The 23,730-nt window shown below is 46.0% G+C and overlaps 1 protein-coding gene across 1 annotated transcript in view; it reads left to right on the top strand.

The window, feature by feature from the left end:
- BOK (BCL2 family apoptosis regulator BOK) overlaps positions 1 to 20,571 on the top strand; it is a 184,229-nt gene extending 163,658 nt beyond the window's left edge. The window contains exon 4 of the mRNA XM_085634165.1: positions 19,481 to 20,571. Within this exon, the coding sequence (XP_085490291.1) occupies positions 19,481 to 19,606 (126 nt within the window). The 3' untranslated portion in view covers positions 19,607 to 20,571. The remainder of the gene's footprint in view (positions 1 to 19,480) is intronic.
- Positions 20,572 to 23,730: the final 3,159 nt, after the last annotated feature.

Genomic DNA, 23,730 nt, shown 5'->3' on the forward strand with positions numbered 1-23,730 from the left:
GATTCTGCCTCTCATTTTACTGAGTTATTCTTAATAGACTTTACCGCATAAAAAATAGTACCGGTAACGAAATATTTACCACAAGCGCCTTGAACGTAAATGGAGGGTAGCCTTCTCTAAACAATCTAAGGAAGCTTATAAGACAGCACAAAACAAGTACCATTCTCAACTAAAAAAGAGGCGCTCAATGTATTATGAGGAGAAAATTGATATGGCAGAAAACTCATCTAAAGAACTGTTTGCGACTCTGAAAGCGATCTCCAAGTGGTACAGCACCCTTATCGATTTAAAATTCTGCAACTCCTTCAAGGGGTTCCACAGGGCTCTATCCTGAGCCCCACCATCTTTAATCTGTATATCGGCCCGCTGGCTGATATGCTAGACAAGTACAAGATCTCTATGGTGTCATACGCTGACGACACCCAGCTTGTAGTGACCCTTGCTCAAGACTCTTGTGAGCCAGCGATACAGTTCTCTTCCTGTCTCAATGATATGGCCTCATGGATGTCAAATGACTGCGTAAAATTGAATGGCAATAAGACGAAGGTCATGATCAATGGAAACTCTCCTTCCATCTGGGGTTCAGCCTGGTGGCCCCAAAGACTGGGGCCTGTCCCTACACCTAAAACAGAGGTAAAAAAAGGTGTGGCTCGATCCAAAACTTTCTTTCTAGTCCCACACTAGAAAGGTAGCAGGGGGATGCTAAAAAAAACCTTAGACATTCTTCCTGTATCAGCAAGGAAAACCATAGTTCACACCTTGTTGACCTCGCAACTGGACTACAGAAATGTCCTATGTCTGGGTGCGCTAAAATGCTGCCTGCAACGCCTCCAACGAATTAAAAATGCAGTGGCACGCCTTGTCCTTAATCTACCAAGACGTGCTTCAATGACGAAAGCCTTTGACTCCCTTCACTGGCTGCCAATTGGAAAGAGAATCTTTTTCAAAGCCCTGTGCTTCTGTCACCGGAGCATACAGGGGAAAGGCCCCAGCTATCTGCATGATTTTCTAACTGCTCACAATCCCAGTAGACAGCTAAGATCAACAGGAGCGCACTTGCTCAAAATACCTAAGATAAAAAAGGCAAGGATGGGAGCATGCTCATTTGGCAACCTGGCGGCCAAAAACTGGAACACACTCCCACCTCTGCTACGTGCAGAGAAATCTGAGCGCACCTTTCGTAAAGGCCTGAAAACCTGGCTATATCAACTCTAGTCCGGTTCTCCTTCCACTCCAGCTGATGTGCTTCTAAGTGTGGGGACACACCTATAGGGGTAGCCAGGCGCTCTACAAATTACCTATTATTATTATTATTCCAGTTTGAACCCAGCCATATGCAAATCGGTCTTGACCCTGTGCCCAATGGGAACAGTCCAGCCCAAACTGCCAGGCCAGGTCCTCCCTCATCAGCCAGGATAGTTTGACTCCAGTGGCATGTAGAGCACGGGACCCACATCTGGGCATACCCGTCCCACTCAGGGTGACAAATGCAAAAACAACAATTGATGGACAGAATGCAGAACAATGTCATACATTCACCCCAGTACAGAGATCGGGCCTAAATTCATTGTTTTTTGCTCCCATGCAATTCCAGCTTGAACCCATCCCAGGGCCATTTCTACCATTAGGCAAGACTAGGCGGCTGCCTAGGGCGGCAAAAGGAAGTTGGGACATTTGCCCTTGTGTGCGCAAAAGTAGTGGTTTCCGCGGCACCCACAGATGTCTGTAACAATCAGGGCCATCAATCATTCATAGCGCAAACGCGCTACTTATGACGGCCCTGTTTCTTGTTTCTGGCCTGCTCCCAGAGAGAATGGACCAATGATCTCACAAGGGGCAGGCCTGTCATCGTTTTTTTCCCCCACTTTCGAATCCCTGCGTTTGCCTTGGCGCTGGCACGCAGTAGACCCGGAGTGCTGTCGTCTGGAGCTCGAGAGAGGCGGAGTCAGGAACGTTAAGACAAGGACTGGTTGGCCTACCTTGCAGCCTGCTACTGTTGCACGTGGGAGTCCCTAGGTGCCCAGCAGGTGCATTAGGGTAAGATCAGTGGTTTAAGTGTCCACTTTTCCTGCTCTGCCACTGTCAGCTGCCCCCTCTCTTTCTTCCTCTTACTCCCTTCCTTTCGGTCTCTCTCTCGCAGCTCCTTGCTTGCTGAAAACCATGCTTCAACCTGTTCCCGCCGTACTTGATTCTCAAATGGGGCCGCTTCAGGGACTACAGCCTTTAGTTGTCAGCACAAGCCCAGGAGGAAGGTGCCAAGGACCGGCAAGCACAGTTTAGTGCACCAGGCTCCGCAGGCGCGTGACGCGCCCAGGCAATTGCCTGGCTTAAAACCGGGCCAAAAGCAGGCCGGACAAGGCTGGGCTGCCCCCCCTTAGCCTCTTGCTTCTCCCTCAACTCTCTCAATAGGGAAGTGCTAAATACCGACACCTAAGGCACAAGGTAAGCCCAGTTCTTCAATATCGAACTATCCAATAAATACTATGGGTGCCCTTGACAAAGAAATACCCTCAGTTGAACAGAGTCTAGGTTCCTGTAACCGCACTGCAGAGACATCAAAAGTTTCCTCCACATTGCCGCCCTTTCCTCCACAGGCCCCGGGGACATCTCTGGTTGTGCGGTTAATGTAGCTAATGGTTGTGTTTACCACACTTCAGATGCAGTTCATTACATTTCACTCTCTGAATCTTTCACAGACCCGCCTCTTAAATGCATAAAAAACCCGATCCTAGCTTCAATAAACGTCTCTTACTCTCTGTTTCCCCTACTTTCCTTCATTCGTTCACCTGTGAAATGGATCCAAAGAAGGAAGAAACACTTTTGTTGGAAATATCCTCTTTTTTCTTACATTTTTCTGTTCCAAAGTGCAGCCTCGGGGCCAAGAGAGAAATAGGTGCAAAATACGAAAAATAAATAACAAAATAAAGCATTACAGAGCAGTCGCAAAGTGGCCAGATTGGTTCTATTCTCATACAAACACATTAGTGACACATTACAGAGTTTGCCAATGAAGCGCTACTTTCTTTTTCTTGTCATTCTTTGAACAGCATTGTTTTTCCTGGGTGTGGAAGTGCACCATTCCTGGAGGTTCTGCAATACCTGGTTGATGACTGGAGTGCAAAACTTTTAATGTGATCCTTATCCGCTCTTTTCCTTATTTTAGTTTATAAAATGTGTACTGCTGCTCTTTGTTCAGGGATGTTGTCTTTTTAAACTATACTACTTATGTTTTGTAAGGATTTAAGCAATGGTCATTGAAATGGGTAAAAGGGAGGGGGCGGCATTTTCGATTCTCGCCTAGGGCGGCAAAACGCCTGGAAATGGCCCTGACCCAGCCATATGCAAATCAGTCTGTGACCCTGTGCCTAATGGGAACAGTCCAGCCTGAACTGCTAGGCCAGGTCCTCCCTTAACTGGAAACAAGCATCCTAGGAGCGGTTTCGGGGTTTCACCCCTCATCAGCCAGGATAACTGGACTCCAGTGGCATGGAGAACACGGAACCCACGTCTGGGCATACTCTTCCCACTCGGGATGACCAATGCAAAAACAACAATTGATTGAGAGTATGCAGAACAATGTCATACATTCACTCCAGTACAGAGATCTGGACCTAAATCCATCGTTTTTTGCTCACCATGCCATTCCAGTTTGAACCCAGCCATATGCAAATCAGTCTTGACCCTGTGCCTCATGGGAACAGTCCAGCCCGAACTGCCCATTTGAAGAGCAGTATGTTATGACTGGAGGCCACACGGGCCTCTGCAGCCTTGCCCAAAAACACATCTGGCGTTAGACTAATTTCAGTGTGGTGGTCCGCATCACCGTACTGAAATGCATTGCAACGTATTTATAGCACCTCAGCTGTCTGCTGGAGGGCTGCTATTTAGAACTTCCACTGACTACGCAAAGCTACTAGCTGGCAGCGCGTGGTCCCGCAGGGCGCTGCTTGCGGCAGACTTGGAGACTGTCTCAGCTTGCAGCTTGTTACAATGTTTCACCCGACACAAGAGTCTTCAGTTGCAAGAGTCTTCAGTCTCATGATTTAATTTCACCCAATGGCTACTTCCGAGACAGCCAGGACGGACACTGACTCTGTGTCACACACAGCTATAAGCGGGCTGACCCGGCCGCCCGCAGCACAGTTTAAGTTGTTTGGCATGAGCCCGCCACTGCAGCTCGCACCACGCAGCCTGGTGTACATTCGAATCCTGCAACCGACTTCTGGGCCATGGATGCCGCTGGATAGTGGTGGCGTGTGCCTCAGCAGGCAGCCTAGCTGCCCAGCAGCCATGAATCAATGCCAGGCGAGTAGAAGTGTCCTGGACCATGGTGCTGCCCGGACCACGTACAGTGTCTGGGGGAGACCAGAGTAAGTGTCACACACTGTATCCCTGCCCATGAGGCGCGTTCAATATGGAGCTACAATTAGAATGAGGATCATTCTGCTAATCAGTGCGCTGTGTGGAGACTCTGTCTCACTTGTTTACTTTGCAGTTGGGAGCGTCTTGTCTTTTGGCATGTGTCTCTTTGTTTGTCCATTCTACAGTCAGCTGCAGCTCCCTGTAAAGGACTCCCTCCCTCTGCTTGTGTACCCTGGGTGTACCGGTCTGGTTATGTCACCCTTAATTTACTGCTTGGGCTTTAGAGCACAAGAGCGGTGAAAGATGCACCGGCCAGAAGTCATGACTGTCACCATCGACAAAAAGAAAGTAGCATAAGTGAGCAACTTATATTGGTAACTGACAGGATTGTCACAGCTATCGGGTCATTGAAGTTTAATGTGAGTTTAATCCACAACAGGCTACTGATGCTTGATAATACCATAAATATGGATGGTGCACTTAGGAGAGCAGAGCCGGTATGTTTAAAACCCCCACATTCCTCTTATTAACACTGTAAAATAAAAGGAGCTCGGCAATGGGAACAGGCTGAGCGCCCCATTGCAAGGGACCGCACTAGACTGACCTATAAAGCAGGTGTTCCCTTCGCTAATAACGAGCATACCCATTTAAGTTAGCAAACGACTGCCCAAGGAAGACTGATTCGCAGGGGGGTAGCTTCAGTGTGGGGGGGGGGTGTTTGGGGGTGTTACACCCAATAATAAATGTATTTTCTGCTAAATAGTTGGGTACAGGTGCTTTCAGTCAGGTATGGTTATGTGTTTGTCAGATTTCACCAGAAATTTCGACATGCACACAGACAAAAACACACACACACTCGGTTTTTAAAGTCTTAAAAAATATTGGTTAGTTTACAAAATATCGTATTTTCCCTCAGTACCGTACCAATCTGCATTCTTTTCCTTTCCACTACTCCTTAAACCCCTCTCAATCCTATCTATTTAAACATTATATGCCTGCACGATTGTTGGAAAACCTGAAGCTCACACCCTCCCAAACCATACTGACCAAGCTATGCCCCTGCTGGGCGAAGTCCAAACAAATAACCCTCATCGGGGCTGTAGCAGCTCGGTAAGTCAGCACCTTCCTCAGGGGCCTTCAAATCGGCCCTGGAGGCCAATGTCACCCATTGAGTCAGGCAGGGCCGTTTCTAGGTGTTTTGCCGCTCTAGGCGAGAATTGAAAAATGCCGCCCTCTCCCTTTTACTACCATCAATCTCTCCCCCTGTCATTCAGGCTAGAAGAATTAATGCATTAGATATAAAAGAACTTGTATTCAACATTAAACAATAAAACAGAATGTGAGGTAGATGGAAATTCATCATTCTACAGAGGCGTTAGTATGAATGCGGTATTGAACCATAGTATGAGATTTGAAGATTGTTCATATTGCAGACCTATTCTACAGAAGCAAATACAACAAGGGTCAGGTTCAGAGTTTGAGCAGCAGAAGTATCATCCTTCCGCTGCAGATTTTGCAACTCTGCATGCCGGCAGAGGGAATGTTGCCATATTTTGACATGCCCCTAGGAAGGTGTAAATCACCTGGATGGATTCCTGCTAAAATGAGCAAACCTACCTGCCAGCGGAATTTCTAGCAATAGTTGATTGTCTGTGGCAGAATTTCCACCAATGTGTGTAGTCGCTACAAATGCACCCCTAATGATAAGTTACATTATTTACACCCATATTCCTCATACCATGGTCTCGCTATGAGGCTCCCATGAGATGAGTGCATACGCAAACTTTATCTTCCCGTTCCTGCCAGGTATGCATGGTGGATAATATGGAAGAGAGGACAGCAGGGCATGCTTACTTTTGGGGCATGGGGAGAGCTAGTGAAGAGGGTGCTGCCAGTCCAGGGGAGCAGGGTGGACAGGACTGAGGAAGTTTTAACTGAGGTTTAGATGCTTAGGAGTCTGGGGCAGTGAGGCAGAAAGGTTACCATACGTAGGTGCCACAGCACTTGCTTTGGAACTAGCACCCACGGAGGAGTTTAGTATAGTAGTGTTTCACTGTGTTGCTGCGGTGCCAAATACACATATCAAGGATTTACTGTTGGATCATCGCAAGTAGTGTAGTTCTTCTACTTGCAAATCCTTCGGATGAAGCAGGCTTTGACACCGAGTCTTAAATAGCCAGTGCTGTCACGCCCCTGCCCTCCCCACTGGCCCCTTAAAAGGTAGTGGATAAATGAAACCGGTGAGGCGCAGTGGGACCAGTGCGACTCCTACCAGGACCCGTGGAGCACCATTACGTCATGCTCAGTTCTTGACATAGGCAAGGAATCTTAACGTGTAGGTACTCTGTATCTCAGAGTACCGGTTTGCTTCTGAGAAGTGCAGGTACTCTCGTGCTAAAAGCATTGCATCACTGCTAAGAAGTGCAGGTGCTCTCCCCTTCGAATTAATGAAGTTCGGATACTCGGTGCCTGTAAGTATCTGTCCATTTGAAGCACTGGATGGTAAACAGTGCTCTACACACAGCAAGTGTCTTGCAAATTTAAATGTCTTTTACTTCGTTCCCGGAGAAACACACAAGAGTAGATCTGATTTCATATAAGGTGGTAGTTTTACGTCTCTGAAGATGCTCCTCGAAGCGGGCAGGCAGGCACCTTGGGGTCAGCACAGGGTGCGACCGTGCGAGCACAGAGGTCCGACTCCGATCGGGTTGAGAGCGAATCAGAAGCCGTAAATCGTCACGCAACCCCCCCCCCCCCCCCACCCCCCCGTGATGCTGAACGTGACGTCACGTCGAATTGTAGAAGGGGCTACCTAATGCGCTTTTGAGGTCGAAGGCCATTCAAGGGGATTCCCAAACTCATGTTTTTTGCCGCCCTCCCCCCTTTGCCGTCCTAGGTGGCTGCCTAGTCTTGCCTAATGGTAGAAACGGCCCTGGAGTCAGGACTTGCCTTGCAGAGTATCTTATGGGGGGAGTACTGGAAATTCCATCAAAGGTGGCTGGGTGGAATCTATCATGATTAAAGCATATACTGCGCCTCAGCAAAATGGTGTGTCCGAGTACAGCTCAGTCTGTGCAAAAATAATTTCTCCACCAGTAGACAGTAATCATCCCTCTGAGAGATATTAACTAGTGATGAATAAATGAATGAATGTGACTTTTAGAGCGCAGACTCATGCCCGCATTGGCGCTATTGAAACAGGTATAGCTACAAACCTGTTAGCAGATGGTCAGAAGTCTCCTAGTCCTGTGAAAAGAGCCAAGTCTTAAAGGCCTTTCTGAAAGCGAGTAGAGAGGGAGCAGCTTTTTTAGTGTGAGTGGTAGGCTAATCCAGAGCACAGCTGTGGTCATGAAGAAACTTCCCAGCCCAGGTTGTCCTCCTAAAAGAGGGGACAGTGAAATTCATGGCAGAGCCTGAGCGAAGCGGCCTCCCTGGGACATACCATTTGGGCTTCTCCTGGAAATGGACTGGACCCAGTCCATGTAGTGATTTATAGGCCAGACAAAGAGCCTTGAATCTGACGGGTTGTCAGACAAGTAGCCAGTTGAGATTCCTGATGGCTCCTCTAGCAGAGTCCTATTTAGGGATTTCAAAAGTGAAGCGTGCAGCTGCGTTCTGCAGACTCTGGAGCCTATTCAGGGCGGCCTGACGCAAGGTTAAGATAGAACCTGTTACAGTAATCGATCCTTGGGAGTGTCACCCGAAATACACTCAAGATAAGAACTTCTCTGTGGCACTGCCAAACCTACAATAGCAGATCCTGGACAGGCAGCCCTCAAGTGAAACAGGCCTCACATTTGCATTTAGACCTAACTTTGAGTAAAAGCAAAAAAGAAACTACACTCAAGGACATGGTTGCAAGAATGCTGCAAAGAAAGCGGACACCCTTCAAAGTTGCATGAAAACAGAGGCCCCTATCGCCTGCTCTTTCATTGAGGGCCTCTTTGGCAATATCAGAGATGATATATCCGCCCTTAAGGTAGAGGTGGCAAAAGAGGTTAGAAAGGTGGGGCAAGACTTGACAGGGTTGGTGGAGTGGGTCTCTACAGTGGAGGATTCTGGGGATGCCAGAAAGGAGGAGATAGAGGCCCTATTCCAAGAGATGATCATGCGCAAGGACCAGGATTTAGATCTGCAACCACATATGGAAGATCTTAAAAATAGATCCCTGTTCAGACGGATCTGTCAGGAACTGCAGGAATCGGAGATTCGCCTGAACAGAATGCATCAGCTGGACCCTGTCTTTAGGGCCACTGGCATAGCCCAGACATTCTAACGTGTGTACTATTACAGACAGAAGGAACATACCTTGACAGCAGCATGAGAAACAGGTGTTGTGACCTTTGAGGGGGCTAAGCAGTAGCTCCATTAGCACTTATCTTTGGTCACCCAGTAGAAACACAACCTCCTCCACCTGGCGACTAGCCACGTAGCAGAGAAGGGTGTGAAATATAAATGGGTATGCTCATTTAGAATTATGTTTACATGGGAGGGTACATCTGAAGGAGGCGATTAGCATCTTCGGACCGGGCGATGTCCAAGAGGGAGGAAAACCATTGCATTCAGCTTCCAGTCACAGCCCAACATGAGACGCAGATCTGGCAAATGGACCAAAGCAAACTCGAAGAAAAAGATCCTAACACCCACAGTGGGGGCGATCTGGAGAGAAAGGAGTGATGTCATTAGCAAACTCAAAGTGAATGCAGATGACTGGGAAGGATGGGTTGTCCATCTATTGAGGACTCCCAAGCCGGACGTAGCTTTGAGACTGACATTGACTTGGGGAACATAGACATTTTTTAGGGGAAGGCAGAGGTACATTTCAGTATTATATTGATAAGGGATACAGTTGAGCAGGACACAAGTTCTTTACTACAGTTATTAGGGACAGAATGACTTGTTGGTATGAGAGACGTGGCCAGGACCACATTCCAGTTTTAATGATTCCCAGTTAGGGGGAGCTGTAGGACGTTACTATCATTCATCAGTTTAAAGTAAGGGTGCCATCAGTTCCAGTCTTTTTTTTAAAATAAGGCAGTTATTCCCAACCATACTTCAGTGCGCCTACGGCCCACTTGTTGCTTACAGCACCAGAATCAATCATGAAAGCGTATCCAACCCCAAACTAGATGCTTAAAAAAGATAGCTTGAATGTCAAGAGTCTTAATGCTCTAGTGACCCTACTTAATATGCTAAAAGCCTTGGAATGTGACATTTGCCTGCTCCAGGAGACACATTTCCTCAGGCATCAATAGAGTCAACTCTGCCCGAAATGGTTCCCTAGACAATATGTTTCTTAAATCCCAAATAAGTTTAGGGGTGGCGGTGTTACTGGCCACCTCCTTTAGGGAGGAAGTATTATCTACATATGGGGGTGAGTTGTAGCCAGTTCAGCTGTATATTGGCTGGTACTTGTTCACCATTGCCACAAAATATGAAAGGCAAGAACTTCATCAGAGATGCCCAGGCGGAGGTATTAACTTGCCCGTTTAGGAACATTCTGGTAGGAGGCAACTTGAATATTGTCATGGGCCCAACGTTAGATAGATTGGTACAGAGGTCAGGCCAGATGAGTGCCTTGACACAAGGGGTTGACTTGGTTGAGTAAAATGAACATGACCGATACCTGGCGTTCAAAGCACTTAGAGTCCAAGGACTATATGGTTTTCTCAAACGTGCATCAGACCTATGCCAGGTTAGATCATTTTTAGGCACAACACAAATCCCCACTAAGGCTGAATTGGTAAAAATAAAGGCTGCTGCCCTCTCAGACCATGCACCATTGTCCCCTACACTGCTCATTCCCTGGCCACTTAGAACAGGGAAACAACTAGAGACTCAGTGATAACATACTTAAACACAAATGGCACAAAATCGAAATACAAAGTAATTCAACACTTCTTGCAAGAGAATGACCGAGATGACACTAACATAGGTTTATTATGGGACAGATTCAGGCTATCATGGCTAGAAGGCAGAAAAGGGTGGAACTGGAAAGACAGGGAAAGGCACTTGAGCCTGTGCATAAGTAAATTGGTGCTTGAAAAGTATGGCAACTTTTGTTAGCGGCTAGAGAGCAACTTAAATCAACAGATATGGATAAAGCTGAATATGCGCTGACGACGCTTGCAACCGAGATATTCTAAAGGAGGCAAAAGAACTGGCAGGTTGCTCACCTGTAGACTTAAGTCTAAGATAAACCTGGCAAGTAGAGATCACAGACCACAGACTGGATGTGATCAACAGAAATGTGGAAACTGCCAGGGCCTTCCCGGAATTTTACAGAGAACTCTACACTGCCAAGAAGGCCCAGGGAGGCTTTAGACTCGTATCTCTCACATCGCTACTGACTCACCAGGTAAAGAGATGATCACTAGCATTGCTAGACTGCAAGTTAACAAGGCCCAGGCCCTGACAGGTTCAAATCCTTATTCTACAAAATATTCCATCATGCTATAGCTTCTGTCCTTTCTAGTCTTTTTAACTCATTTAATGATATAGGGATGTTAACAGAGTCAGTAGTTGATGCGGTAATAATAGTGACCCATACGCAAAGGAAAAGCCCACTAATTGCGACTCCTACAGCTCTATCTCATTAATTGAATGCATTTGCCAAAATGTTCACTGGACTACTAGCTAAGAGACGTGGACTGCACATACAGGGACTAATGGATCCAAATCAAATCGGATTATATCAGAGAGGGCATGTGGAGACAATACAAAACTGGCTCTACAAATCCTGGGCAAAATAAAAAACACCAAGACTTGTCTTTGCTGTTGTCTTTTGATGCAGATAAGGTCTTTGACGTGTGTTCTGGTCAGTTCTGACAAGGTTCCTGGACAAGATAGGTTTGGGCACTAGATTTAAGGCGTGAGTGCTGAGTGGCTATGTTAGGCACACCGTTGGTCTAAGGGTCAATGGGGTGACCTCTTAGCCTTTCACAATTGGCAAAGGTACAAGACTAGGTTTCTCCCTGTCCCTGCTCTTCTTTGCGCAATATATGGGGCCCATGGATTAGCGCATAGGGGACAACCCAGCCATTCAGGGCCTGAAAATTTGCTCTCAGGTCCATAAGATAGCACTTTATGCTCATGATGTGCTGCTAATACTCACACACCTCTGCGATCGATTCCTGCCCTGTTGTCAGAGCTTAAATCTTTTGGCTGAGCCTCAGGTTTTAAAATAAGCACAAAGAAATCACAAATCCTACATTTACTCACCCAGGCTGAGCAACAAAAAGAACTGAAGTCAAATTTTTAATTCTCATGTAATGGCCACATACAATGCCTGGGTGTCGAAATTGTGTCCTCATTAGCAGCGATTAACTACACATGTTTACAGACCATGACAATAAAGACCTGCAATCATGGTTTGTGAATGGGCTATCCTTCCTGGGGAGATTTGCCACAATTAAGATGACTCCACAACTGAAGATATTATACGTAATGCACATACTTACCCTGAAACCCCCAAAATGGATGTTGAGTAAACTGCAGGGCTTAATTGAAAGTTTCATATGAGAAATCTCAAAGAAATATTGTAAGAAATTGGGTTATTTGCTGAGAGAGGCGGAAGCCCCAATCAAGCAACAACCACAATTCTTGTCTGGTGAACCACAAAAGCCACAAAATTAACTTGAGCTTAACTCTTCTGGTAGTTGGGCACAAAGGTAGCCGCTATTGGCACGAAATGCAGGTCTCGCATTGCCAGTCATTGTGGCCGGTTAACGACTGCGTGAAGAAAAGGTCTTGCTGGCAGTCTTCTCGGGCAGCAGATGAACAGGCCTGTTCATGGTCGCGAGGAACCCAAACTTCAGGAGTTTCACCTTTTTCTTTTTGGAGGAGCTCTCACTGATGCCAGCCAAGGTTCCAGGACCTGGGACGGGGCAGCTCTTGGTGTTCTGGACTAACTCCAGGTTCAGGCGGGCCCAGATGCTCAGCTAGGCAGTAGCAGGGAGGCCTCACGAAGAGTGTTGTGACCCTGTAGCTCACACAGGCGGTCCGCCAGCTGACCCCTGGATTCACTGTGGGTAGCCTATGAGCAAGGCCAGCAGATCCAATCTTTCTTCCATAAACAGCAAAGCAGTACTTCAAGCAGTCCTTCTGGAAGCAGGGCAATCCTTCTGTTTCTTACACAGATTCAGGAGTTTTCTGATGAATGGTTCTGAAGGTCTTCTTTTTATACCTAGTGCCAGCCTTTGTGTGAGGAAATATCCTGACTTATCCTAAAATTGGTTCTGGTCAGTTCTTCCTCTGCCTGTGTCCTGGCTTCAAACTGTCTAGGGCAGGGGTCTTCAAACTGGGGGTCGACCCCCTCCTAGGGGGTCTCAGTTGATCTCAGGGGGGCGCCAGGCTCTGGCCAAAAGAAGCATTACGTTGATAACGGTGCTTTGTTTCCAGCAGAAAAAAATAAGCTGCAGTAAGCTGCTTCATATTGGGCCATCACTAACCTCTTTTGTAATTTATATCCTGGCTGGGAGACAGTGTCAAAAGGGAAGGAACTCCAAATATCCTTTAAAACCCCCACCCCCAATTCTAATAATCACACTGTGGATACTTTTATGCATCAGTAAGGCCTGCTTGGCCAGAATAGTATGCTTGGCAATCATGTATTTTATTGCATTTTTAAAAAAGTAACAACATTTTAAATACAATGTTTAAATAGGTCTAGACATATTTAAACATTGGCAGTTTAATAGAATAATTGTGAAAATTTTTGAGGGGGGCCCGGTGATTTTTTTTCACGGGTGACGCAGTATTACAAGTTTGAAAACCACTGGTTTAGGGTGACAAAAGGCAGACCAGGCCTGGTGTTAGGCTCCTTTGTGTGTGCTGTGGTCAAGGCCCTTCGAAATGTTATCAGGGCAGGGTACAGCTCCTGCCCAGCAATTCTGCCAGGAACACCCTATCCCAGCAACACCCAGTTCTCATTGTTCACTGTCTAAGTCCAAAACACATTCTTGATAGGGGAACCATTAACAAGCCCAGATAGCTGGAAACTAGTAGAAAGGCCTCTGATACTTTGGGCAGGGAAATGCAAACTTTCTAAAAGTGGCATTTTAAAAATTATAATCTGAAATCCGACTTTCCTATTAAAGAGGATTTTAAATTATAAGTCAATTGAATGCAAACATAATTACGCTATCTTCTCCCAATCTGAGCTTAGCACTTATTAACTGCAATAAAGTAACCCAGTGTTAGCCAATGAGAGAGATAAGCCTTCCAGCAGTGAAAAATGACTGTAAGAGTTTTTCACTCCCTTGACATGTAAAACTTAAACACACATGTCTGTTTTTAATACCATGACCCTGCCGTGAGAACGTTTAGGACCTACCTTAGGGGTGACTGTTAAGTATTAAAAAGGAAAGTTTAGGCCTGGCAAAGTTTTATTTTGCCAAGTCGAAATGGCAGTTTAAAACTGCACTACATGCTGCAATGGCAGGCCTGAGCCATGATTTAAAAGGCTACTTTAGTAGGTGGCACACTGAGCACTGCAGCATTTAATTTACAGGCCCTAGTACCATTTACTAGGGACTTACAAGTTAATTAAATGTGCCAATTAGGTGTAGTTCAATTTCTACCATGTTTTGAGGAGGGAGCACAAGCACTTTAGCACTGGTTAGGAGTGATAAAGTGCAAAGAGTCCTAATGTTATCAGAAATGAGTTCAGCAAATTAATGGAGTGAAGGCAAAAGGTTTGGAGGAGTACCACGCCAAGCATGTCATGTCTAACAAATATGATTAACTACTAGCAGATGAGCGGGGGCAACGGAGTAGAAACTGAGTGTAAAGCACTGGTTTTTCAGAGACCAGACAATAGTTGGGACTCGTATCTGGAAAGCATTCTGTCTACCACAAAAACATTGTCTGCTGGACCTGCACTTTTCTGCAATCACCAGAGCTACCTTGCCCAAATGGGATGCTCTGGGGAATCACAAAGAAATGCACTACCTTTCCCTCTCCGCTAATGCCTATCAAAGGCAACTCTGACTTCTCCACAGCCATAACAGAAGTCTTTGATGCATGGCAGAAAGCAGGAGGAAAAAAGAATCAGACATTTTTATGACCAAACCATTCTCTGCTCACTCAAACGGAATAAGAAAGATTTTGGGCTTCAGGAGGGTAAGAGGCTGAAATACCTCCCTATTAGACACTGGGCCACGCATGGCGCAAGCAGACTTCATGCTAGTATGCCCGCTGGCGATATTTGAGAGGTGGCAACTTACAAAGAGACGCAACAAACAGTAGTTGTCTGACCTATAAAAATTTCTCACCCACACGACTTAAGTAAGCGAATCCCCAGGACAGAAGAGATGGGAGGAGAAACTGGTCACTCATTTACAAACATAGAATAATCACATATCTTTTATAGAACACAGGGGATTGCCACAATTGCCATAGGCAGAGAAGCCATGCTGAAAACCACACTATACCGGTACTATATATCAGCAAGGATACAGACATGGAAGCCTTGAAGGCGGGGGAGTGCTGGAGAGGTTACAGAGGGACTGGTACTCTGCTGCATTTGCTATGATACTGCGTCAAATTAAAAAGATACTGGCAAGACATATTAAATGACACACTCTATGCTAGCGACAGATATCCCACAAGTCCCGGAATACGCAATATTGGGCCTCCAAATAAATAAACATACCCACTAGGGGGAAGATGTATATACCTACTCTGCGAACTGCTGGGCAGGCTACTACTTCCTTGTGGAGCACTGAGACAGTGCAAGATGACGAAAACCGGCTATAAAAGAAATGGGACCTACTGGGCATGGATAAAGTCTCTGCAGCACTTGACCAATGGGAGGCACAATTTGTGGAAACTTGGGCACTCAGTATATCATTTCTGGCACAGCACTTCAAGGAGCTATCACATACTAGACTTATTAAATTATTAGGTAACACAGACAAACTGGATGCAGTCAAACAAAGGGACCCTGAGAGTAGTTCAGCAAGCAAGGCTGACAGAGTCTCTATGGACATCTGCGACATGCTAGGCATTTAGAGTACGAAAGGAGTCTGAGATATGCTAAGCATGCTTAGCATACCTCCACATAAAACCTTCAGTGAGGCAGGAATAAAAGAAACTAAGGAGATTGACAGACGTGGTGGAGTGAGTTCATTTTAATTACAAGCTGTTTACGTCACAGCCTTTGGTTATAGGTAGGTGTATTTGTACTAAATTACATATGCTCAATAAAAAAGAATTGAACCAATAGTCATGGCAGCATAACAGGTTTTGTGAAACTATGGGTCTTATTTACAAACCCCGTGCACCACCGGTGCATCACTTTTATTGGATAAAAAGTGATGCACCGGCGGCGCAGGGGGCTTGTAAATAAGCCCCAGTGCCATTAACCAGACCATTTTTCTGTGCAGTAGGTGAGTGTGATCTTCTGACCTCCATTTATGCCAAGTCCTCCTTTAATGTGAGTCCCAGACTCTCTGTATAGTAAGAGTCTGAGTGCTAGGATCATTGGCATTCATTCTCGATGGCACCTGATTTAGCATGGCACAATATGGAAGGTGGCGACAGCTGCCCCAAACAGAAGTGTATTAGCTGCATTACTGTGACTGGAGGGTGGAGAGAGAGACACTTAGGTCATTGTGGCAACAGACATAATGGGAAACTTGTTAGCAAAGGGCTACTGTTTAGTTCTTATTGAGCACTGCTGAATGGTAGATAATAGGGTTGAGGGATGGATGAGCTATTTCTGTTGTTAAAGGTGAGTAGGTTTCTAGGCCGACATGCTCTTTTGTCCGTCTGTGATTATTGCTTCGGTAAGGTTGATGATAGCCAAATAGAGAGATTTCAAACTTACAGGGGCCTTGATTTGGGTACTTCTGCTTGGAGCCAGCATCATTGCTACCTACTGTGAAAATCATTACCTTGCACAAAGGCTGTGTCTGCAAGACAGACAGAAAATTGTATTTGAAAGAGAAAAATACCCCAAACTGATTAGAAAGACTTAGACAGTGAATCTACCTCCACTGTATGGACAATTATTACAAAAGTGGGATCCAGACCACCTCCCCTTATTGCAGTTCCACATTCTTCTTGACCAAGGAAGAGGGTGCTGTGCAGAGTATTCAAGAGCTGCTGTGTGGTCAGAGCTGGTATCTTCTTGACAGCCAGTCTTCCAGGTGTGAGGGGACATTGTCTGTAGTCTGCAACATATTCGAGGAGGTGGGGGTCAGATTAAAGTCTAAAAGCTTGCCTGTCTGCTCAGAGAGGGAAGGATAGGACATGGTCTTGGAAGAGGAGACTGTCCAGATTGAGAAGCCCAGCATGTTCCAAGAATCAGGACCCACGGGAGAAAGCCCACTACCTGTAGGAAACGAAGGCAGGAACTGACCCGTGTCATGAGGGGTCTCCCCCTTTCCCCAATCAGTTCCAGTTGTGAAGTGCACCAAGACATTCAACTGAAAGCAACATTATGCATCCGACACCCCTGCCGTGTGTCTGCTGCTGCTTTCCAACATTGGTGCTGCCAAGCAAGAGAAGCCCAGTTCAATGCCAAAGGCATCAACGCTGAAGATGAACAGCTGCTTTTAATGGGACCAGGATGTTGCAACTGCCGGAGCCAAGCACCTGACTGGCCTAGGAGGCCACAATTGTCTGCTGCGTAGGCCTGCTAGACAGCAGTCTGTATATCGAGTAACGTTGCTGCAGCAGTCTCACCCTATGGAAGCTGATGCTGCTGAACAGGTTCAAAGAACACTCCCTCTAGTGCCGTAAGCGTTGCACCTCCACTGAGCAGGTGAAGACGAACTTAGTCGGGAGAAGGCTGAAACACTGATTTCCATGAGGTACACCTGCCATAACAACACTAGACTTTTGCCCCAGTGAGTTTTGTGGCATGAACTGTTGAACTGAGCTACACATTGGTAAGAGGAGTGTTCCAGAGTGAACTGCACCTGTGCCTAAGCAGTGCTGATTGGAGATCTTCATTCGAGCCACTATCGACATTAAAGAAATTTCTAGAACTAGGAGAGGCCTTTGTAGAATCACAGAGGGGTTTCCTGTGCCAATATCCCAATAGAACTGTGTAGTATTTTGTTTTGCAGTGAAATTAACATACTTTCTTTTATCTAGGATGATCATTGGGCTGGACAATATGTCACTGTGTCTGTTGGTTGACAGTTGAATTCTGGGCTCTTGTCTCACACATTACATCTCTTGGAAGCCTTTTACTTCTCGCCTTTACCACCCTGAGAGTCAAGTGTGGAAAGGATGCAATGGGCTCAGTTTGCAGAGCCATAGTAGGACAGGCCCACAGGACACCGTTAGAAAATGACCTCAACCCCCACTGTTGTCCCCCAGTAGCCCCACTCCGCCCTGTGGCCTCCCGGACAGGGTCTAACAATCAGTGCTTGGATGTAGGGCTGATAAAGCTCCAATAGCTGTGAGATTGGAAAGAGGAAACAGTCCGTCATTTATCCTAATCATCGCCGGAGCCAGTGCATGACTGACTGCTGGACATTCAGGGTGGGATGCAAACAGCCTGGCTTGCTCCTATATTCCAGTGGCTGGATTCACTGCAAAGACATCCCACTGCAGATATGGATCCTCAGGAGAAACCCTCGTTTGAGGTCCTGGTGACAAGGAGCTGTCTCTCTAACCAGTGACTTAAATCTTTCTCAGCTTCCAACGGGAATACTGCATTTTTTGTTGCATATTTATATAGCGCGAACTCGACCCGAAGGTATTGGAGCGCTTTACATAGCACCGTATTTACATTACACATTCAGGCACGGGGAGATTAAGTGATTTGCCCAGAATCACAGGATGTGGACGCGACCTCGAGGCTCGAACCCTGGTTTCCTGCACCAGAGGCATCTCTCTCTCCTCTGCTTACAGACAGCCTTCAGGGTATGTTACAACAGTCTAACTCCCAATGGGAAATCAAATGAACTTGGCACATCGGTGATTCGAATGCAGAGCTCTGACGCCCCCACCTCAAAGGACTTCACCTCTTCTTCAATCAGATGTAGGTCTGCAATCAGCCTATCAATAGGTAACAGAGATTCATTCGCACACACGAGGTTGAACCTATGAAATAATGCCCTCCCTCACGAGCAACTGACCCAGTACCTCATTGCTTTCCAAAAAGATCCTGAAAGGATCCCATTTAAAAGCGCTGTTTAGGAATAACAACCCCTCCGAAGGCTGCTGGAGGTTTAACACAACATGGCGCTAGAAGTGGTAATCGCCATCATAAGGGAGTATCTAGACGGTAGAATATTCTACGGAAAACATGTATTCTCAAGCGGAATGAGTGGTTATTGGGCCATTTGCCATAACAGAAGGCAAGAACTGAATGCCATCTCTAGCAGCTCTGGGTAGAAAGCGGGAAATAATGTATTTTGGCAGCTCACTGTCCCTTGAACTGATCTGGAAATGTTTCAGGACGCCCACAATTGAGAACCTCCCCACATATGCACAAGAAGCACGACAAATGGAGCAGATGCTGAGCTCAGTTGGCCATCATACAAATATATGTAGTCAGCAACAGAATGGGATGGCTGAGAGCAGTGTACAAGAGGATGGAAAATATAAAAACTGTCTCGATACTTTGAAGTAGTATTTTCTGTATTGCGTGTTTATGCTCTGATTAGTTGATTCCTCAATCGATTTGCTCAACGCACAGATTTGCAAGGCTTTGCTCCAGAGTCACCTTCGACAGACGGCAGCTCTTTTGCCTGATTCCCTGGCATTGATTATGCCGCAGGAGGTTATGCAAACGCTGCTATTTTGCTTATTTCTCGTTGAGAATAAAGAGCCTGACCTAGAGTTGGGCTGCAATAAAAGTCTTTCTAATTTGTAAATGTGCCAAATCTGGCGGAAAATCCACATACTGATTTCTTTTTTGGAGAACAAGGATAAGCTGATGGGGGACTGTCCTTCAAGTGGATTCTCCTTGGGCTTCAACCAGATTTCCTGTTTCCATTACCACTCAAATGTAGGCCAGGCCAGTGGTCCTAAACACCCCTGGAGGTTACCTAATAAATGTTTTCATGAAGACAGAACTGTGCGTGTTTTAGGATCAGAGTGTAAGATTCAAATCACCTAAGGTTTCTCCTAACATGTCTTTTGCTTTCCTTCTTAGACGGATATCACCAAGTGTGTGGTGAACACAGACCCGAGCCTGCACTCCCACTGGTTGATCTCCACGGTGTGCAGTTTCGGACGCATCCTCAAGACCATGTTCTTTTTCGTGCTGCGTGAGAGGTGAGCTGGAACCCCCTCTGGAGACAGGTCAGCTATGATCTGCACAGGAGCCTACTGTGCATTGAAAGACACTACCTTCCTTCACCTGTAAGAGTCTCCGATGGGGTTTACGACTTGCTACTGTCCATCTGGAGGAGGCCCGAGACCTTGAACAAACCCCCTCCGAACAATGCTGGGAAACATCAGGAACAATGTAATAATTAAGTCATCCAACACACAGCAGTAGGGATAACAAGATCTGCTTCCATCTTGGACATGATCCTCAGTGTGTTGTGACCCCAGGATATCGACTAGCAAACATTGGATTGGTGTATAACCTTGGGCCACTCGTCATAAGTAGAGTTTACAAACTGACTAGGAAACGTGATTTTGCTTGAAAGACAAAGATGTATGAAAAAGATTCAACATTCCCATATTCTCTTGAGTGATCAATTAAGCCTTTGGATTGTGAATTAGATCACTGTTGGGACGGGCTACTTCATTGGGAATATTGATTGCTTCACTGTTGATTGAGGAATGGGAGGAGTTTATTAGACTGGTCCCTGGTTTGGGATTGGCTACTAGTTTTGGATGCTCCCGACATAAAAACAGATGATTGGTTCAGAGGCTGAAAGTTCTTGATCAAGTCATCTTCTGCATTGCCTAGTACTCTGATGGTGACGTGCACAATTGTCAGCTCACTGCTGATCGTTTAACTAAGTGGTGATTGGCCTATGGATGCACGCTCTAAAGAGTGACAATCCTTCACCATTATCAAGACACTGGGTTAGTTTCGCCAGGTCATGGAAAGAGAAAGCTGTGAAAGGATAGGGGCTGTATGGCACAGCAACATTGCAGGAACTTGTGTATTCAGCTCTACCAAACCTACTGGCTCCAGCAACATTCGAAGCCCAGATTATTGTTTGAAAGAGCACTACCATCTGTCTGTTTCCTAAATTCATATTCTTGTAATAAAAAAAATTGTAAAAACACGGCTCAACTAAATATCTTCACAACATGCTTTAGTTGTCTCAAAAGATAGCGGGATTCAATTTTTTACCTATTTATGACCGAAAAGAAACCGGATTTGTCAGCAAAGATAAACAACACCAAGCTCATCTAGTCTCCGTTTCCAGATGGTTTTTGACACACATACCATAACTAGTCTCAGGCATTACCTTTGTTTACCCAGTCTCTGACAGTATTAGGAGAGGCTAGAAACCCTAAAGATATGATTCAGATAAGATTGTGCTAGAATCCATACACCATGGAATATGTAAGGTTAGTGGATTTTGCACTGTATACAATGAGCCTTTATTATTTGTTTATTTAACTATTTTATGCGGCGCACCTGCCATACAAAAAGCATTAGGGCGCATTGACCATGCAGTCGCTTTTTGGAGTCTTGTGAGTTTCCGCACGTTTCTGTGTTTTGCATCGTAGACTAGAGTCTGATACGACTGGTGATGCTTAGGGTCTTGTGTTCTGATAGGTCGCTGGGAACAATGTTCAGAGAGTAGGGCTATTATTTCTGCTGAGTGAAAGGTTTTACACGGACACTCTACAAACCTATACGCAGTACTACCATTTTGCGTTCACCGAAGGCCACTGAAGAACTCAATTTGTATCTCTGCAACACACATACACACAGGCACACATAGAATACATGGACAATTAAGAAGTAAGGAAAATCAAATGCAACTATTACATGCAGTATGGCTGAGTTATCTAAATTCCTTTCTGCTAGGGACTGCAAACTAAGGGCCTCATTTATGGGGAATTGGCGTAGGGCAGTGCCACAAGTCTTCTTGCTGCCTGCCCTACACCAACGTGAAAGGGCTGGAATGCACCGTATTTATGATCAATGGTGCATTCATGTCCTTTCCCCCTGCGTTGGCACACAATTGGCTGCCTAGCCCAAACACAGGCACCCTTGCACCATGGTGCAAGGTTGTCTATGATGCATGCAGGATTGTTTTTGTGCAGGAAGGGGCTACTTCCTGCACAATAACAATCTCGAGAGATCATTTCCTCCTTCTATGTGTGCTGCAGAATGCAGCACACATGGAAAGAAGAAAAACAAGGAGAAATAAAAATATTTCTCCTCAGAACGCTTGCTCTGGGGAGGTGTAAGGTTTGGCGCTGCCCCAGATGTACTTGATTAAGTAAATCAAGGGCAGCATCAGAATCCACTGGTGCTGCGTGGGAAAACCCACCGCAACGCCCATGGAACGCCGATCTGCTGCAGATTAAGGCAGTGCAGCAACTTGCGCTGCCTTGCCTTACTCCATATCTATGAGGCCATGCAAAGTCATGCAAAGTCACGCAAAGTTGCTTTCCGCGCGCTCACAGATATGGGGGCATATTTACTAGAAAATGACACAAAGGCAGTGCTTCAAGTCCTCTTGCTGCACCGAGCTGCGTCAATAGGAAAGTGCAGGGATGCATTGTATTTACAGCAAAACGATACATCCCTGTGCTTTCCTCTGCACTAGCGCACAATTGGCTGCCTAGCGCCAACGTAGGCACCCTTGCACCATGGTGCAGGGTACCTGCATTGCAAGGATGATTGTTCTTGTGTAGGAAGGGACACTTTCAGGAGCATCACAAAAGTAACGCTCCTGCGGCGTACAAGTACCGCAGGGGCATTGTAAATATGCGCCATGGTTGAGAGGTTTGCACCACCAGAACGTCAGAAAAAGTGATACTCCGGCAGCGCAAACCTCTCATAAATAAGCCCCTAACTCTGCACCAAGACACTTGAAAGGTGTCTGCTGTGTTAGTCAACATTTTCTGAAAACGGCCATACACTACATTTACTGAAAGTTGCTGGGGCTGATGCTGAAAACTGGTCCTGTCCTGGCACATCCAGGATGCCTGGTCCCCCTCCAGGAAACTTCATAAATTGCATTTGTATCCCTTACTCTGATGGATGTGCTGAGAAGATGGAGGTAGCGTGAGCTATGTTAAATGTGTGTGCTTTGTTCCATGGAACGTCTCCTTTGTGCTTGAGAATCAGATGTCTTTATAGTGGTCAGTGTGGTTTGTGTGCCCTGGTACTTGTTGAGCTGAAACTGAATCGGTGCGCGAGTAATGTTCTGTCGAAATAGTTAAGTTGTGATGTATTAGAGAAGTAAGTAGCACACGATAGCCACCTGCATGGTCTGTTGCAGATGTGTAAAATGTTGTCTATGATGTGTTCTCAAGCTTTAAGCTTGGTAGAGAATGAATGGGTTATGTTGTATTTCTGGTGGCATAATTTGGTAGCTAGTGCTTTGTGGATACAATACAAGACCCCAATATGTTATACCAGTGCTGTGCTGAGAGTATGCAAGATGGTTGGTCTGTGTTCTTGCTGCGGTGTCTCCTGGTGACAAGTGTTGTTGGACACCAGGAAAGCCAAATATCTATATGAAGTATTTGGGTGTACTATCATTTTCCAATATGCATATAACATTCATTTTACTTCTACTTATTATCGTTTTTCTATTCTGACCCTTCTGCATTCATTCTCAGTCATACCTTATTATTGAGAGTCTACTTGAAGGGGCAGGGTGGTAGCATGACAACTTTAACAGATCTCATATTCTCAGTCGGTAGAAAGCAGCACAGGGGTGTCCACCGTATGCCAGGATAACCATCAGAAATTACTGCGGTTGCCACTTTTTGTCAGGTCGACCAGTATACCTGTAAAGGCCGCCAGTGGAAGTGGTGTGACGCAGCGGCCAGGGTGCCTGACTCCAGACCACAGGTTTTAGGGTTCGATCCCCAGCTCCGGCGGCAGGTTAGCCCAGCACCATGACACTCTCGGCTATAGCTTGCTTAATCTTCCCGACGGCCCCCAGCGCCGGGACACCTCTCCGGAGGTAGCTGTGCGCTTTACAAATGCTGGCATTTACATTTATGATGGTTAGTTCCACACTTTGTTTAGGAAGGTTACCTTGTGCCAGCACTCACACAAAACCTAGACTGCCCACTCTATGTTAAAGAGGACCACCATGACTGTAATATCTGCAATATACCACGGAAGGTCGTTGTATGTCATGGCTACCATAATGCCACAAATACCTACAATGTGTCATTAGGAACTACCTGACATCAGAGCCATCATAATACACAAACTATACCAAGGTAGGCCATCTTATGCCA

Source organism: Triturus cristatus, chromosome 11 (genome assembly GCF_964204655.1).
Source record: "Triturus cristatus chromosome 11, aTriCri1.1, whole genome shotgun sequence".
Taxonomy (NCBI): Eukaryota; Metazoa; Chordata; class Amphibia; order Caudata; family Salamandridae; genus Triturus; species Triturus cristatus.